The sequence below is a fragment of the Bos indicus x Bos taurus genome, chromosome 5 (assembly GCF_003369695.1).
Source record: "Bos indicus x Bos taurus breed Angus x Brahman F1 hybrid chromosome 5, Bos_hybrid_MaternalHap_v2.0, whole genome shotgun sequence".
Taxonomy (NCBI): domain Eukaryota; kingdom Metazoa; phylum Chordata; class Mammalia; order Artiodactyla; family Bovidae; genus Bos; species Bos indicus x Bos taurus.
This window is the reverse complement of record NC_040080.1, coordinates 63,460,965-63,477,835: the sequence shown is the minus strand read 5'-3', so window position 1 is coordinate 63,477,835 and position 16,871 is coordinate 63,460,965. Positions and strand designations below refer to the sequence as shown.

General features: G+C 44.5%; 2 protein-coding genes across 8 annotated transcripts in view; one reads left to right on the top strand and one right to left on the bottom strand.

Moving 5' to 3' along the window:
- BAZ2A (bromodomain adjacent to zinc finger domain 2A) overlaps window positions 1-2,861 on the top strand; it is a 35,002-nt gene extending 32,141 nt beyond the window's left edge. For 3 of the 4 annotated variants that reach the window (XM_027542248.1, XM_027542250.1, XM_027542249.1), the window contains one exon: window positions 79-2,861. In XM_027542248.1, coding sequence (XP_027398049.1) covers window positions 79-244 — 166 coding nt within the window. In that variant the 3' untranslated portion in view covers window positions 245-2,861. The remainder of the gene's footprint in view (window positions 1-78) is intronic. The other variant, XM_027542251.1, reaches the window with a different exon arrangement.
- Window positions 2,862-3,259: 398 nt separating this feature from the next.
- RBMS2 (RNA binding motif single stranded interacting protein 2) overlaps window positions 3,260-16,871 on the bottom strand; it is a 78,209-nt gene continuing 64,597 nt past the window's right edge. For 3 of the 4 annotated variants that reach the window (XM_027542256.1, XM_027542254.1, XM_027542255.1), the window contains 9 exons: window positions 16,037-16,116; window positions 15,796-15,905; window positions 15,300-15,346; window positions 15,050-15,143; window positions 10,041-10,118; window positions 9,590-9,700; window positions 8,911-8,991; window positions 8,412-8,497; window positions 3,260-8,303 (listed from right to left, as the gene is read on the bottom strand). In XM_027542256.1, the coding sequence (XP_027398057.1) occupies window positions 8,417-8,497; window positions 8,911-8,991; window positions 9,590-9,700; window positions 10,041-10,118; window positions 15,050-15,143; window positions 15,300-15,346; window positions 15,796-15,905; window positions 16,037-16,116 (682 nt within the window). In that variant the 3' untranslated portion in view covers window positions 3,260-8,303; window positions 8,412-8,416. The remainder of the gene's footprint in view (window positions 8,304-8,411; window positions 8,498-8,910; window positions 8,992-9,589; window positions 9,701-10,040; window positions 10,119-15,049; window positions 15,144-15,299; window positions 15,347-15,795; window positions 15,906-16,036; window positions 16,117-16,871) is intronic. The other variant, XM_027542257.1, reaches the window with a different exon arrangement.

Here is a 16,871-nt window from a genome sequence, read left to right as displayed (position 1 = left end):
CGTCATTGACTCTCCTGGCTCTTCTGTTACTGCCATTGCTGGTACCCCGCTGACAGCTCTGTCTCCACCCCTGCCCAGGTACACCAGCTCAGAGGAGTTTGCGGCTGATGCACTGCTGGTCTTTGACAATTGCCAGACTTTCAATGAAGATGATTCTGAAGTGGGCAAGGCTGGACACATCATGCGCCGCTTCTTTGAGAGCCGCTGGGAGGAGTTTTATCAGGGAAAACAGGCCAATCTGTGAGGCATGGGAGGTGGGGAGTCACCCTGTGGCATTGCCCCCTGCCCTCCACACAAACCCTGCCATTCTCACCTGCTGATGCTGCCCTGGGTCCAGACTCAAGTCAGAGGGAGAACCCTGATTTTTGACTCTGCCCTTGGCAGCGCCCTACATCTTCTTATCCTTACACCCTTTCTCCCTTTCCTCCTCTTGTTCCTCAGATAAGAGGGGCAGAGATGAGGTCCTTCTGGACCGAAAGCCAAAAAAGAAAAAATAATTTTTCCTTTCTGTTTTATTTCCTAATTAAATAAGAGGAGGAGGAAAGAAGCCCCTACTTCCTCCTCCCAGCTTCCTCACCTTCCTTGTACGTGCCCCAGCATTCTGGGGCTATTTAACAATAGCAATAGTTCTAGTGAATGTGTGAAACCGAGAAACACTCTGTACTGTGTGTGGACCCGCAGTGACGGCCAGTAAAGTGGACTTAACTCCCAAGTGTGTCGAGCCGGACACCGGGCCCTGAACATGCTGCTTCCATGTTCAGTCCCTCCCCTGCTTCTCACTTTCTCTCTCCCCTCTCCCCTTCAGATTTGTCTCTCATCCAATAATGTAAAACTATGTGTACGGGTTCCTCCCTTCTCTTCCCCCAAATTTTTCCCTTCAAAGGAAAAAGAAGTTCAGAGGTCCCTGTCTTTCTCTCTGTCCTCATCTTCCTGCCAGTAGCTAGCCCCTCTATAATGTTGGATACTCCTCAAATGCTGAGTTTCTAGCCTTTTTTGAAACTCAGTAAACTGGGGAGAGGGCAGGGAGGCACCCTGGACCCTGGGCCTTCCAGCCTCCTTCCCCACCTCTTACCCAAACCTCCCTCTTGGGAACTCCTCAGGGACAACTACTGCTGAGTTCGGGCACACCCCAAGATGGAGGCCAGGTAGCAATCGACTGGCCTGAGACAGAGAGAGAGGTGTGTATGGGTGTGTGAGTGAGTGAGAGAGGATGTGATTGTGCCCCTGTTTTTGGTGGCATCCATTCAGTTTTTTCCCCAAGTATCTGTTCCCCATTGTTTCAAACCATTGAGACACCTTTCTCATTGTTTTAAACTATCACTTTGTCTTTGGGAAACCACAGGAACAGTTTTTCTGGGTCAAAGCTGTGTCTTTTCCCTCTCTCCCAGTCATTTCTGTTCCAGCCTCTTCAAACTGTGCAATCTTTTAGCAGGAACAACTTCTCCTTTCAGTAGCTCTGAGTCCTAAGCTTTTGCAGGGAGAGGGGTAGAACTGGATCTTTTCCTAATCCCATGAGCTTCTGTGGGTTTAGTTGTGCTCTTTCCCTTATCTCCTTTACATCCTGGGACCCCTTCCCCAGTAGCAGAGACCCCAGGGCACAAATGAGTAGGGAGGAGAGGCTCTGGGTCCACCACTGCCCTACATGTGACTATGCCCAAGTTAAGCCCCAACAGAGGAAAGCTGCTAACTCCCAGCTATAGCCATGGGCCCCTGGCCCCCTGCTTTCCTGCTCAGCAGAGCCCCTCCCATCAGAGATTACGGGTACTTGCACTGGGGAGGTGGCTGCTGGCTGGCCCAAGCAGAGAGCTGAGGCACCCAAGAAATGTTCCATTGGTGGGAGAGGGGGTGCCGGGTGAGGGGGAGCATTCCTGTACTTCTAGCAGCACTGAATTGCCACTGAAGGGGGTGGGGGCAGTGTAGGTCCTGGGGCAACCCCTTTCTTTCTTTATGCCCCTTCTACCCCTAGCCTATTTCTAAAGTCGCCTTTTCTGTCATATAAACCTCAGAACTTTTAATTTTATTTGAGATTTTTTTTTTTTTTTTTTGCTTTTAAATAAGAGGTGGATTGAAGAATATTTGAATTGACTTTATATTATGCATAAATATTTATATTTTATCTAAATAACTGCTCTGTAACAAACTTTGTGTTAGTCAAGCATTTGGAACTGTTATAGTTGGGGGCTCTTCTTTTTCCCCACGGCAGTTTTCCCCAGTATAAAATGTTCTAGATTAATTTTACTGTTGGAGGTTAGATGGACGGGGGAGTGAAGTTTCAATTGTTCCTGCTGTGTTCCTCTCCCAGCTCCATCTCTTTCCCTAGGGACCAGGCACTCTGAAGGTGGGGTGGAGTCCTAGCCTCAGTTTGGAATGGGGGTTGATGGGGGGGTGGGACAGGGCATGATCAAAGGGGCCATTTCTCACTTTTCTTTCTCATCTTCACTGCCCCTTGAGCTAGGTGGATTTTCTCTTCTTGACGAGAGTATTTGATAGGGAAGGCAAGTTTTAAAAGTAAATAAAACCCACCCCTACCCCTCTGTTTCCCTTCTCCCATCAGTCTGGTAACAGGAAGAAACCACACCATCAACACCAACAAATTTCCACGTTCCTTTTACAACAAAAGGGACTTGACTTTTTATATAACCAAATGTGGTGTTTTAGTGACTTTTTGATAATGTACAGTTTTTTGTGAATTTAAATTTATTTCTTTCTATATTTTTAGGACCAATCTCATTTTTAATAAGGTAAAAAAAGGAAAAAAAGTCTAGAGATAAAAAAAACTCCTGTTTTTGCCATGTGATGTTCCACAAGTGCAGCTGTAGAAAAGTGCTTGTCAGTTGAATAAAAACCACATTTGATAGAGACTCAAAAGACTCCGTGTATTTATCTTCCTTCAACAAAGGTTCTTGTAATTGCCTAAAGGGGAAAACTGGGTCGTGTCAGGGTGAGTATATGACTGGTTTGATGGAGAAGACAGCAAGCAGGAGAGCAGTGTGCCCCTAAGTGTCAACATTTCTCTCTGAACCTCCAGGCTTGGCCCTTCCTTTTCCAGGGGGCATCCAAGGCAGAATTTCTGTTTATGTGAATGAAACGGGTGCTTCTGGCTGAGGTGCTGTAACAAAGGATTCAAGTGTGCCGAGTTCCTACCTTGTGAGGCATGGCCTTGGCTTTCTAAGGCTGCCACCTGTGTTCCTGATACAGGAAAAGTATGTGCTCATCACCACCTTCCCCAGCTTCCCACCCATGGATAAGACACCACGAGGTAGATTTTGTGTTTTATTCCACAAGTTGAAATAAGAGAAAGTTCTACCAAATTATAGGGAAGAAACATGAGAATACCAAGGGTCAGAAAATTAGAGTGGGCAGCACTGGCACAAACATGGCAAAAGTATAAAATGAGAAACCTCTGGATAAAGAAAAACTGTACAAAATGTGTTTTGAGAATAATTAAACTTATTTCCTGTCCAAGGTGGTAAGTGCATGTAGGAGTGCACTCACCACCCCCGAAATTGTATGTGTTGGGGGATGCAAACACCAGTAAATGCTGTGAGAACTTTTTACAAGCTGGGAAAGCTTATCACACTGAAGGCTGGAAGTTTTGTTTTGGTGACCCTCTAACTTGGAATAGGAGGAGAAGGAATATCTCTGTTTTCAACCCTCCAAAAACCTCAGATGGCCACTTTGGTGCATGCTTACCTTCTCAGCTAGTGGCAGCCACTGGCAAACTTAAACAAGTCATAAGTTCTGCTTCAGTGCTGGTGTTCTGGGGGTGGCTCCCAAGCATTACTTAATATCCTAAGCAGTCATCATTTGGCCTACCACAGCAATATCTAACTGAAGAGTTCACACTATTCTAGGGTGAATAAAGGAGGTAAAAATCTCAAAGACATTCCAGAAATAGAAATAACGAATTCTTGCATTTGATTGTGAGCCCTTTCTAGCCCCCAGTTTCCTAACCCTTGTGAAGGGAAGGACAGACAGTAAAGGGGAAACACGTGTAAACCAGGTGCTTGTGCCCGTGCTGAACTGTGGAACTGTGAGGTAGATCTGTAACAAGGACAAGGAAGTTGTGGGCCATACCCGGGAGAATGGAGGTTCATTTGAAATGGAAGTGGACAGGCCAGGGAGAAGCAGCAGTGGTAGCTGGGCTGAGAGAGCACCTACCTCTCTCATTACTAGTCTCGTGGGGAGCACCTCTAGGGAGGTGCCGCAGAATTCAGCAAAGAGGAGAAGGGGGATAGAGCTCACAGGCCTGGCTCAGCTGTTGGAAGAAGACCCTCCTACAAAAGGAAAGGGTAAAAGCGAGGGTGAAGGCGAGATCTGCTAATGCCTGGAAGGAGTTAAAAGCAGGTAGCACAGAAATGGCATAGTTGGTTTAGGAGGGAATCAGGCAGGGGTTAATGTGGCAAGGCACAAGGTTAGACCTAGCCCTTACAGACTGGCTGTCATAATACCACCCTCTTTGAAGTTGGTCTAGCAGAGCCTGGGGACAAGTTTAGACCTGATCACTGACCCAAGTTTATTGCCCTAGGCCAAGAAGGTCGAGGTAAACTGCTAATAAGTGCAATGCTGCTGCTCTCCCAGAAGGTGGGGCACGTGCACGAAAGAACTTTTAGATGTTTACACTCCATTCCAGCAAGCCCTCACACTGCACCTTTGTGGAGCAAAATAACAACCCACAAGTAGGCACCCCAAACGGCAGACACTGAAGCAGCAGGGGATAAGCAGTGCAGGCACCAAGGGGCTAAATGAGCTCACTGATCAGTAAGTCAGGAAAAGAAGAATGGAACTGGGCTGAGGTGGCCTGATCCAGGGCGGGTCAGTAAAGCAACAAAGTCTAGTCCTCACACTCAGTGCAAGTAATGTCCCCCTACTACACCATCTATTCCTGACAAGGGGTATTTATTTACTCTTTAGAGCCACTAGGTTCCTAGTCCTGGGCAGCTCTTCCAATCCTTTGGTTAAAAATACTCTAAAAATAACCTCTCTCCCCAATGTCATTTCTACATCTTCCCTAACCTCGACCCAAACCCTCCTCCAAAAAGCCTCGGGTCTGAGTATCCAGAGTGAGACAGGAGCAGTAATAATATTGGCATGAGGTGGGACAGGCAGGCACTAAGCCTAATAAAGGATTATATCATCTGAGAAAGTGATTCTAGTATGTTCTATTTGACTGAAAAGAGAAAAATACCAAGTAGTAAAATATTTTAAGAATGTTAACGAGCACTGTAATGATCAAGGGTGAGATGTGAAGTACAGGGAGAGTACGACCTGGGTTCCATGAAGACAGGATTCGGAAAACACTAGCATAGTTTAAAGAGCCCAGCGCAGGGCTATGAGCCTGCAGACGCCCCTGTAATTCCTCAGCAGCTCCACTGCCACCAGTGGGCCACTCTGAGAGAGAAAAACTGGCCCTTATTCCTTCTCCTTTTCCCACTCAATCATGTTATGAACTGTCAGAAATGAACTAACAATTAGGGGGAAAGTATCATGAGTGTAACCCAAAAGGGTCCAAACAAAATTCCACGATGCCATTAACCACTACAAAAATAACCTCAGGCTCTCACTCCATCGCTTCCCATGCCCAAACCAGAAACATTCATTAATAAAATCCATTAAGCAGATTCACATGAGGAAAACGGACAAAAGGTAACTTCATAATTTTAAAACAAAACAATGCAAAATAAGAGCCATTTAAACATTTAAATACAGAGAAAGTAGAACCAAGAATTCTGAGAGGCAGAGAAGGGGCAGCACTAATGTCAACAGCTTCTGTATATGAAAGGCCCTCCTTTCACTAAACCTCCAAGCAAAGCAAGGTTCCCCCAAACTACTATTAATTAACTGAACTAGACTCTTCTCTTTTTCTTCAAGGCCCCTGAAGAGACCTATGGTGTACTTTTCTGACTAAGGACTAGAGACTCGGAAACAAGAGCTACCTGCCCAGGCAAACCCTCCCAGAAGGTTACTGGACTTGGGGCTGTTTTACATCAGATAAAGCCTTCCTGAGGTTGGAAGTTACCCATGAGAAAACTGTAGCAATTTCATCTTTTATATTTTCCATCTTACCTATTATCCCCTACCTGCTGTCTGCTGCCTCTACTTCCTCACCCTCAGGATGCACAAGAGGACTTGGGGGTGGGGAGCATCAGGACTCTCAACTCTGGGATGGGCAAAGGGAAGGGCGAGCTGGGCCCAAGCTCTGTGTACAACTGACATCACAGCTTCTTCCCGCCCTGGAGCATCTCCTTCCTCTCCCTACAGCCAGCCTACTGAACACCTGTTTCCCCATTCTCCATCATCGGGCTTTCCATCTGTCTGGGGGAAACATACCTGACCTGGAAGTGAAGGAGAGCAGCACTCTCCTTTCAGTGTAGAAGGGAGTGACTGGGAAGAGAAGGTGCAGGACCGATGGGCAAAGGCTTCCTCCAATCTGTCTCCAGGTACGTAGCCAGGTTTTGCAGAAGGAGATGGGGTTGAAGAGCAAAACAGAGCCTTGTTGTGAAGGGCTCCTGACCTTGGGAATACTGAGATGGGATTTATTGCTCTTTTCTCTCCTAGCTCCCTGCTGTCCTTCCACAAGGAAAATTATTTTTGACATCCTGGTTCCCTGGGAAAGGGGCCCAAATGCTCTGGACAGTTACAAAGAACTTTGTCCTTTCCCACCCCAGCATAGCACACACACACACAGAGACCAGCCCCCACCTCGATCCCTCTCAATGTGTGTGTGCACGTGGCCTGAACCCTTCAAGGGCAGCCCTTGCTGTATACATAGAGGTGCCAAAGGTCAAAGCCTGGGAAAAATTCAAGAACCTCAGTTCTCTCTCAACTAGTTGCCTGGGGCTCAAAAGGCACTGTGTGTCCAGGGCTGGGAATTTACCAAGTCCTCTGGTACACAGGCAGGCTTGACACTGTCTTCATCAAGGTTTCCTAACCGTGGCACTACTGACATTTTGAGTCAGAGTTCTTTGGTCTGGGGAGCCAGGTCTCTCCTGTGCACTACAGGGTATTCAGCAGCATCGCTCGTCTTCAGCCACTAGATGGCAGCAGCACACAGCCTCACGCCCAGACATGACCACGAAAAAATGTCTCCAGAGACTGCCTAATGGCCTCTCTGAGAATCACTGGTCTAAAGGTGAAGCCGCTGATGGTCCACGGTGGGGAAGGAACCTAAGTGGATTCAGCAAGGTCACAAATGCAAAGGCTCTGAGCATGGCAATGACATGCAACAGGGAAGAGAGGGGCCCTGAGACCCAGGGCAGAAAAGATCCTCCGGGAAGCAAAAAGCAGGTATTCCTGAAAAGCTGTAGCTGGAGAAGACATTTTCTCAGAAGGTGTGGTTCTGGCCTCGGCAGTGAGAAGAATTAGTTAGAAGTCAGTAGGTCTGTTCCTCTGGAACTTGCCAGGGAAAACCTAGTCTTCATCCCAATTTGGATCAAAGATGGCTACCAAAGGCTGTGGAACTGTCTCCTTAGCCAAGGTCAAGGCTCAAGGCTCCGCTTCCGGAAGGGCAGAGGGAGGAAAAGCCGCTTCCACTGCCTGCTTAGTCTCCTTGTTCCTTGCCCCGCCCCTCCAAATTCCATAGGAAATTTCATTCAAAAAAGAAATAACAAAATTAAAAGCTGTAAAGAGGTTAAAGTAAGCAGGTTCTGCTGTATGGAAAAGAGAAAAAGAACAATCTGGATGAGGAAAAGAAGGCATAAAATGTATGTGAAGAAGCGATGGGATGTGTGATCTAAGAGCTTTATAAAACAAAACATTAAAAGTCTGTGTATTCTTACACACACCTCCCCACAAAAAAAGTCCATTGCTAAACTCAGTAAGAAGGGCCCACAAAGGACTCCATCAATGTTCTAGCACCACATCTTTTTTTTTTAAGAAATAATGTTTATAAAAAAAAAAGCCTTCCCAAAAAAGTCCAACACATCAAAAATGGTTTTTCACAAAGAAGGGAAGAAGTTCCAGGCACCATGTCTCTTTGGAGTAGGATAAGAGTATATTGCAGTTAAAAGCAAAACAGCAAACTTTCTTCACAAAAGAAAAGAAGTTTTGTTGATGTCCTTGACTGCAGCACACACAAACGGTGACAGCCAACACCCGCCCAGGCTCCACCAGGAGTGGAGGAAGAGCAGAAGGCGGGGGTGCAGATTTCTCTTTCCAGGCCCAGGCCTGTGAAAACCGATGACCAAGTGTTAGTCCTCAGCTGGGCCCACAGAAGGGCTGTACTCCTGGTCAGCCCTCTGGAGTCTGGAGCATCAGCATATCCAAGAATTCTTTTATATTCAACAAAGACGGGGAGGGAAACCCTAAAAGAGGCATAAGCCAGAGAGAGTGGGGAGGCGGAGCGACAAGCATGAGAACCAGTCTGATTTCAGGCTGTTCAGCCCACCCCGCCCTCGGTGTGTGTTTCTTACCACTGTTACTTGTTGAATTGGAAAGAGTAGACGCCATGCTCTGAGGGTGCATCCACCGGCACTTGACTTTGCTGGCTGCCACTCTCCTGTACCACAGGCAAGGCAGGCGAGTCAACTTGCACATCCTTCCCTCACCTCCCACTGAAGCAGCCTCACTACACTGAGTGCCCTCCCCGACCTACCCCCTGCCACACACCTGTGCGCGTGCACACACACACATGCACACTCACAGCATCACTTTCCCAACTTTAGAGCAACCTATCCTCATCCCAGAGCACAATGGTCAACGCAAGCCAGCACCCTGGGGTTAACTGCTGTCCGGCTAAACGAGAGGAAGGGCCTCAGTCAAAGGCACTAAGTCTCTCTCCTTCCTGTATTCTTCACACACCCACCAGCTATTTATGAACACAGAATCGGCATCACTGCGAGAGGAAGATTTTGATCAGTGGAAAACCTGCCTCTGTTCCTTTTCAACCCCAAGAGACTATAAAGTTCTTACCTCAACTGAAACACTGGAAGAAGGCACTGGGGTGTACTGGGAGAGGTAAGCTCCCTGCATAGCTGCAGCTGTTGGCACATACTGGAATGAGATGCATTGACAGGCTCAGAGCAGTGATTCTTGGCTACAATTAAAACACCTGGGGAGCTTTAAAAACTGTAAGTGCCTATGTCCCCTCTCCAGAGATTCTAATTTAATTGTGCTTTTTAAAAGCACTTCCGATGACTCTGAAGTACACTGGCTTAGAGAGACTTCTACCTACATGACTGCTTTTCCTCCTCTTTCCCATCTTCTGCTTTTTCTCAACGCACTGCCCTCTCTGTTTTAAGCACTCCTCCACAAACCAGAATGCACCTGAGCTTCGAGAAACCTATCAGGCTTCACCCATTCTTCCTATTACTATTCTGATAAGGCTTTCAAGAGATGTGTGTGAACCCCTACTAGATAATACGTAGACAGGAGCACTGATCCTTTAGTTACATGAAGAGGAATCAGTTAAAACGAATGAGTTTCAGAGTAGAAGGCTGTATTCCTCGCTCACAGTCCATCTCCTTTTCTGAGTGTGTCCTCGATGACAGTGAAGTCATTCCCATCCTTATCCAAGAGTATTTAAACCTAAGAGTCTTACACAGGTGTTCCTTGTGTGGCAGGAGTTTATAAGAGGAATATCTTGCTTTACCGTGCCCGTGCTGCTGAGAGAGAGGTGGCCCAACTGCTGGGTAAGAGGTCCCACCATGGAGGCAGGCTGGAGAGAAATGGGATGGTCCATTCCTGGTGTCAGAACTGAACCCTAGAAGCAGCAGCAAAGGGCAAAGTTAGTTGGCAGCATCCTGTGAGGCTGCAGGAAGCAGAGGTTCATGGCTACCAGAACCACTGCTGACAGACATTTAAAAATCCTGGAAAATGACAGGCAAGCAACCACCTGGCCCTGCAGCAGGAACATGCACTCTGCCTACCAGGCTGGAGGCATTCTTGTCTAAGAATAGTAAACTCACAGAATGTAAGGTCAGACACCTGGTCACACGAGAGACTGAGCCAGGACTCACACCCACACCTCCTTTCATCAAATCCCACTGTTTTCTTTTACATCAAATTGGCACTTTGGCTTTTGCCCACTTCTGAACACTCACTGAAGGCTGCATGAGGTATGACTGGTGGTGCATCCAAGACGGGCTAGGTGCTTGTAGAGGAGATGTCTGAGTTACTCTCTAATGGAAGCGAAAATAAACAAAACAAAAATGTTAACTTCCTGAAGACTGTTATTTCACCCAATGATCTGATATTTTTCAGCAAAACACAAGTAAGTTTGGAGTGTGGGGCTTCCCTGGTGGCTCAGATGGTAAAGAATCTGCCTGCAATGCAGGAGACCCGGGTTTGATCCCTGGGTGGGAAAAGTCCCCTGGAGAAAGGAATGGCTACCCACTCCAGTGTTCTTGCTGAGAGAATTCTATGGACAGAGGAGCCTGGCAGGCTACAGTCCATGGGGCCGCAGAGTCAGACATGACTGAGCAACTAACAATTTCAATTTCAGTGCCCCCTTAGAAAATAGAAATATTTAAGAATATTTTAAAAATATTAACAACTCTTACACTTCAAGTAACCCAATTTTAAAATGGGCTAAGAATCTGAGTAGATATTTCTCTAAGAAGATACACAAATGGCCAACAAGCACATTCAACAGGCTCAACATCGTTAGTCACCGCTGCGCTGTGCTTAGTCACTCAGCTGTGTCCGACTCTGTGCGACCCCATGGACTGTAGCCCATCATGCTCTTCTGTCCCTGGGATTCTCCAGGCAAGAATACCAGAGTGGATTGCCATTACCTCCTCCAAGGGATCTTCCTGACTCAGGAATCGAACCCGCATCTCTCGTATTGTAGGCAAATTCTTTACCGCTGATCCACCAGGGAAGCCCCTAGTCACTAGGGAGATATAAATCAAAGTCACAACGAGTTACCACTTTATACCCACTTAGATGGCTACAATTTTAAAAGGACTGAATAACAAATGTTATACACTGCAGGTGGGGATGTAAAATGGTACAGTGACCTTGGAAAACAGTTTGGCAGTTCCTCAAAAAGTTAAATGTAGAGTTAATAGGTACTGAGTAATTGTATGTACCCTAGAGAAATGAAAACATATGTCCACACAAAAACTGTGCACAAAAGTTCATAGCAGTATTACCCAATAATACTATGACTATTATTATTCATAATGGCCAAAAGGTAGAAACAACTCACACGACCATCAACTGATAAACAGATAACAAAATGGGGCATGTCCATACAATGGAATATGATTCAGTCATAAAAAAGAATCAAGTTCTGCTACATGCTACACATGAATAAACTTTGAAAATATGCTAAGTGAAAGAAGTCCAGCCACAAAAGACATTTACTATATGCTTCCACTTTTACAGTATGTCCAGAAGAGGCAAATCTGTAGATACAGAAAGTGTATCAGTGGTTGCCAGGGGCTAGGGTGAAGGAAGAATAGGGAACGGCTACCAATGGGCACAGAGTTTCTTTCTGAGGTAATGAAAACATTCTGGAATCAGATAATAGTGATGGTTGCATAATCCTATAAATATACACTACTGACTAGCATACTCTAAAACTTTTATAGTCTGTAATTTATATCTCAATTTTAAAAGAAAAAAAGCAATGAGAAGCTAGAAATGCATCTTGATAAACAAGTAGATCTATTCCACAAATGTAGGGATTGTTCAAAATCAGAAACTCTACAAACATAAGTCAAAATTGAAGGAAAAAGTCAGTGTAATATTAGATGCTGAAAAGACATTTTATAAAATCCAACAGCCATTTACTTTAAAAAAAAAAAAAAAAATTCATGAAGTAGGGAATTCCTTGGAGGTCCAGTGGATGTGACTCAGAGCTTTCACTGCCATGGCCTGGGTTCAATCCCTGGTTGGGGAACTAAGATTCTGAGAGCCGAGAGTTACAACCAAAAAATAAATTTTAAAAAATATCACAAAGTAAAACAGAGACTAAAAAGAAACTACTTACATATATTAAAGGCTATTACCAAAAACTTAGCTGCAAGCATTAACCCACATTAAAAACACTGCAATTATAGTAACCTATTAGGTAGTGGAGTCAAAGAAATACAATTGGGATACCACTGGCATAAAATTGAAATGGAAAAGACAGCTATTATTTTGCATCAGTGATATAACTATACCTAGAAAACCTAAGAGATTTAAATTAAACAATTACTAATAGTAATAAGAGGATTCACTAAGTGAGCTGTATACAAAATAGATGAACATAAATCAATAACCTCTCTTTGGTGTATCAAGAAGCACCTGAAGATGACGACAAAAAGTACAGACCTACATAAACAAAATTAAAATCCTACTGAAGGACATAACAAAGATCTGAGAACATGAAAAGAAATACATCTTAAGTGAAAAGACTGTACGTTTTAAGTAGTCAATTCTCTTAAATATATAGGTATAACGTAATTTCAATTAAAGCCCTCCCTCACAGATTTTTAAAAATTAGATAAAATGATCATAAACTTACACAGAATAACAGATGCCAAAAACAAAAAAAAGTATGAAAAAGAGAGTGAAGAAGGTTTTATCTTATTAAATATTAGAACATACTATGAAAGCCACTGTAATCAAATTAACAAATTATTGAAATAGGAACAGATACAATGATCACTGGAAGAGTATAAAGGATACAGAAAAAAATTCCAGTGTTTATTATATGACAAAGGTAGCATCTCAATTCAGTGGGAAAAGGATGTGCTTAGTCGCTCAGTCATGTCTGACTCTCTGCGACCCCATGGACTATAGCCTGCCAGGCTCCTCTGTCCATGGGGATTCTCCAGGCAAGAATACTGGAGTGGGTTGCCATGCCATCCTCCAGGGGATCTTCCCAACCCAGGGATCAAACCCAGGTCTCTGGCATTCCAGGCAGATTTTTTACTGGCAGAGCCACCAGGGAAGCCCAGGAAAAGGATGGATTATTTAATAATTTGGTGCTAGGACAACTGGTGAATACTTTGAAGGGAATACAATAGGACCCCTATCTTACGTCATATACAAACATAAATTCCTGGTAACTATACATTTAAATGTAAAACAATGAAATAAATCCTGGGGACCACATGAACAATGTACAGACTGGGAAGACCTCTTGAATTAAGACAAGAAATTCGAAAGCTGTAAGTAAAAAAAAAAAAAGCAGACATATTTAACTATATACAAACGTTAAACTTTTGTATATAGCAAAAACTAGTGATTCCCAAAGTATGATCTCTGGACCAGCAGTAGGAGCAACACCTGGGAACTTGTTAGAAATACACATTCTTGCCTCTCACCCTAGACTTGCTGAATCAGAAATTCTTAGCGTGGTGCCCAGTACGTTTAATAAGCTCTCTGACCTAGGTTTAATGACATCAACGACTCGATGGACATGAGTTTGAGCAAGCTCGGGGAGTTGGTGATGAACAGGGAAGTCTGGCGTGCTGCAGTCTATGGAGTCTCAAAGAGTGGGACATGACTGAGCAACTGAACTGAATAAAGCTCTCCAACTGATTCTGATGCACAGCCTAAGTTTGAGGACCACAAAGGCAGCGGGAAAAAAATTTGGAAAAAACTTGTAACAAAGATAACATTCAGAAGATTAGCACTTATAATAGCTTTTTTTTTTTTGGCCAGGTATGCAGGATCTTACTTCCCTGATCAGGGACTGAAACTGTGCCCCCTGCATTGGGAACTCAGAGTCTTAACCACAGGAACACCAGGGAAATTCCAATAATATTGATAGTTTTCTTTTTTAAATCACGTGATAAAAAACCATAGCTGAGCCTGCTTCCTTGCCCAGAAGCAAGCCAGGAAAGTCTGACACGTGTATGTGGGTAACTTAGAAATAAATCCCTCCAGCCTTCAGAATGTCCCAGAGGGTGCACTGTTGAGGTTTTTAACTTAGCTGGGCCAGGTCTTATGTGTGGTATGCTGCAGCATGCAGGAACTTTACTTGTGGCAAGTGGGATCTTGTTCCCTACCCAGGGATAGAACCTTGGCCCCTGCACTGGAAGCACAAAGTCTTAGCCACTGGACCAACAGAGACGTCCCAATAATATTGATGGTTTTTATAAGCTGATGGGAAAAGAACAAATGAATAGGAAAATGGGCCAAGTATATGAAGAGTAATCAGGAAAGAACAAATCAAAATATGACCCAAAAATGCTTAAACTCAGCTTCAGTCAGGGAAGTGCAAATTAAAGCAACACTGTACTTTACACCTACCAAGATAGGAAAAACTTTACAAGAGCAATGCCACCTCTGGCTGGAGGGAAATAGGTCCTCTCATATGTTGCCAGTGGGAACATGAATTTGGCAGCCTTTGTGGAAATAAATCTGTAACATCTATAAAGCCAAAAGTCTGTGTATCATTCAACCTTACAACCTCACCCCTTGGACTCTAGCCCCTAGAAACAAAAGCACTCATCTGTGAGGACACAGGCAAAAGCATGTTTACCAGAGCATCATTTGTACCAGAAAAAAACTGAAATCCAAAGAATGCCCTTCACGGTGGTCTAGTGAAAGAATGCTGGTATTTGTGCAGCATGAACTATAATGTGACTATTAAAAAGAAATAATTAGAACAGAGCTGCATAGAACCACCTGGAGGGCTTGTTAAACCTCAGGCTAGTAGGACTCATCCCCCAGAGTTCCTCTGGATCTAGGGTGGAGTCCAAGAATTTGTTTCTAAAAATACCCAGGTAGGGCTGATACTGCAGGTACAGGGACCACGCTTTGAGAATCACTGGTTTATGTGGGAAAAGTATAAAAAAGACATTTAATATGGCAAATTTTTATAACATAAACAATGACTTCCAAAACCATATATTTATACGTATATGAAAATGACCAAAAAAAGGCGGAAACTGACATGGGTTTGCTTGTGGGAAGGGTGGATACAGAGCACAAAGTACATGCACACAACAGCCTGTATGCATGTGAGGGGATCATGTGTTACACTTTTATGTGAAACTGTTTGCATATAATCTGTGTAAAGGAAACAATGGGAAAAACAGCAAGTTGTTTCCAGCCTAAAACACAATGGCAGGGCAAACCCCGAGCCCTTTTCTGGGCATGAACGTACCTGATATGACGTCATAGGAGATGGAAGATACGGGGACAGTGCAGACTGAGTGAGCATCCTGTTGGGGGCGAGGTTGTAAGGAGCTGGGTAAAACCTGTAGGAAGGGACCACATCAGTAAGGAGTCAGGAAACTGCAAAGCAAGGGCCCCCACTGACAGATACAGCCATGAACATCAAGGCAATCCATGCGAGGGCCTGGACACACGACTATGGCATTTTCAGGCAGGCTGTTTACATACGACACCCTTACCCATTCTGAAGAGCCGTGGAGGGGTCATAGGTCAAAGCCATGCCACCCTAGAAAGAAAGAACACAGTGCGCACACTGTGAGCGCTTAGGTGAGAACAGGAGCAGGCCCAGAATTTCAAGGCTGGGGAAGCGTTTGGTTCAACTGATTAAAAGCCAAGTCTGGACTAGTCCCCACAGTAACTGTTCCAGGGTTTTCCTGCTTGTGAAGGGTGCACAATCCCATTTACACTAAAGAGTGTGTGAAGTAGCCAGCATTGCTCATTTACATACTGGAGCTCTCAAGCCTACCCCAGGAATCAAGCCATGGAAATTTCCATTCCTTCTTTTTTTTTGCCTTGGCATCCCCATTCGGCATGCAGGATCTTAGTTCCCTGGCCAGGGATCGAACCCACCTTCCCTGCAGTGGAAGCCAAGTCCCAACCACTAAACTGCCATGGAAGTCCCATCCATTCCATTTTAATGTCATTAGTATTCTTGTCTCTGAGAGGGCCTCTTACCATGTCTCCATTTCTTGGCCAGGCCCGTCCGTTCTGTACAAATTTTCCTTGGTTCTGTCGTTTCTTTGGACCCCCATCAGCAAATTTGCAAAGCAAGGGATCGGATGGGGCTGCCGAGAGAGAAAACAGACAGGCAGCTGAGTCCCACCTCACTTAGCCCATTCACTCATGCAAAAAGCCTCCAGAATCTTCACAGAAGTCATAACCTGTGGCCTCTCAGCCTGATTCCCAGATGCCTCACCTGGTACTCCAGGGGGTGTCTTAATATATTTTCCATTAAAGTGGGTGATGATGGCTTCACACTTCTCTGTGGACTCCATCCTAAGGAGCACAAGAGGAGTTAGGGTCTAGCTTCTCCAGGATCTATACCCTCCCTACATTTAAAGAGAAAGCTCTTAAGTTCCCAGCCCCACAAATGCTCCAAAAATTGTCAACTACAGAAACAGAGCTTCCTCCACACAAATTCAAGGCATCTTAGAGAAGAAACCCCAGCTTCTGATGAAGGTTTTTCTCAACTGGTTCCTCTAGGGATCCTGAAAGGAATAATGGGGGTCTGCAAGCTATGAATATTCCAAAGAAGATACTGATTGATGGATCTAGTATTCAGTATTGTGCCTGGTTCCTAAATAAGAATACAATAAACAGTGGCTGTTACCATTATTTTTTATTACAAAATTCCTAATGGAAACTTTCCTAGGTTTTTTCGCTCTGTTTGCATAATCTTACTTTCCTGACCAGGGATTGAACCCAAGTCACAACAATGAAAAGACTGAGTCCTAACCACTGCACCACCAGGGAATTTCCCTGTTCCTTCACTCTGATAAAACTGTACAAGCTAAGAATTTGCCAATATTTATTTTTTTGCTCTGGCCATACTTATAAAGGTCTATTAGCTACCAATAACTTCCTTAAGATTTCATGAGTCAGGGGAGGGAGGCTTATTAGGAGTGTGAGGTAAGCAGATACAAATTACTATATGTAAAACAGATAAACAGTGTCGTACTGTAGAACACAGGAAACTATGTTCAGTATCCTGTAATAAACCATAATGGAAAGGAATATGAAAAAGATACACA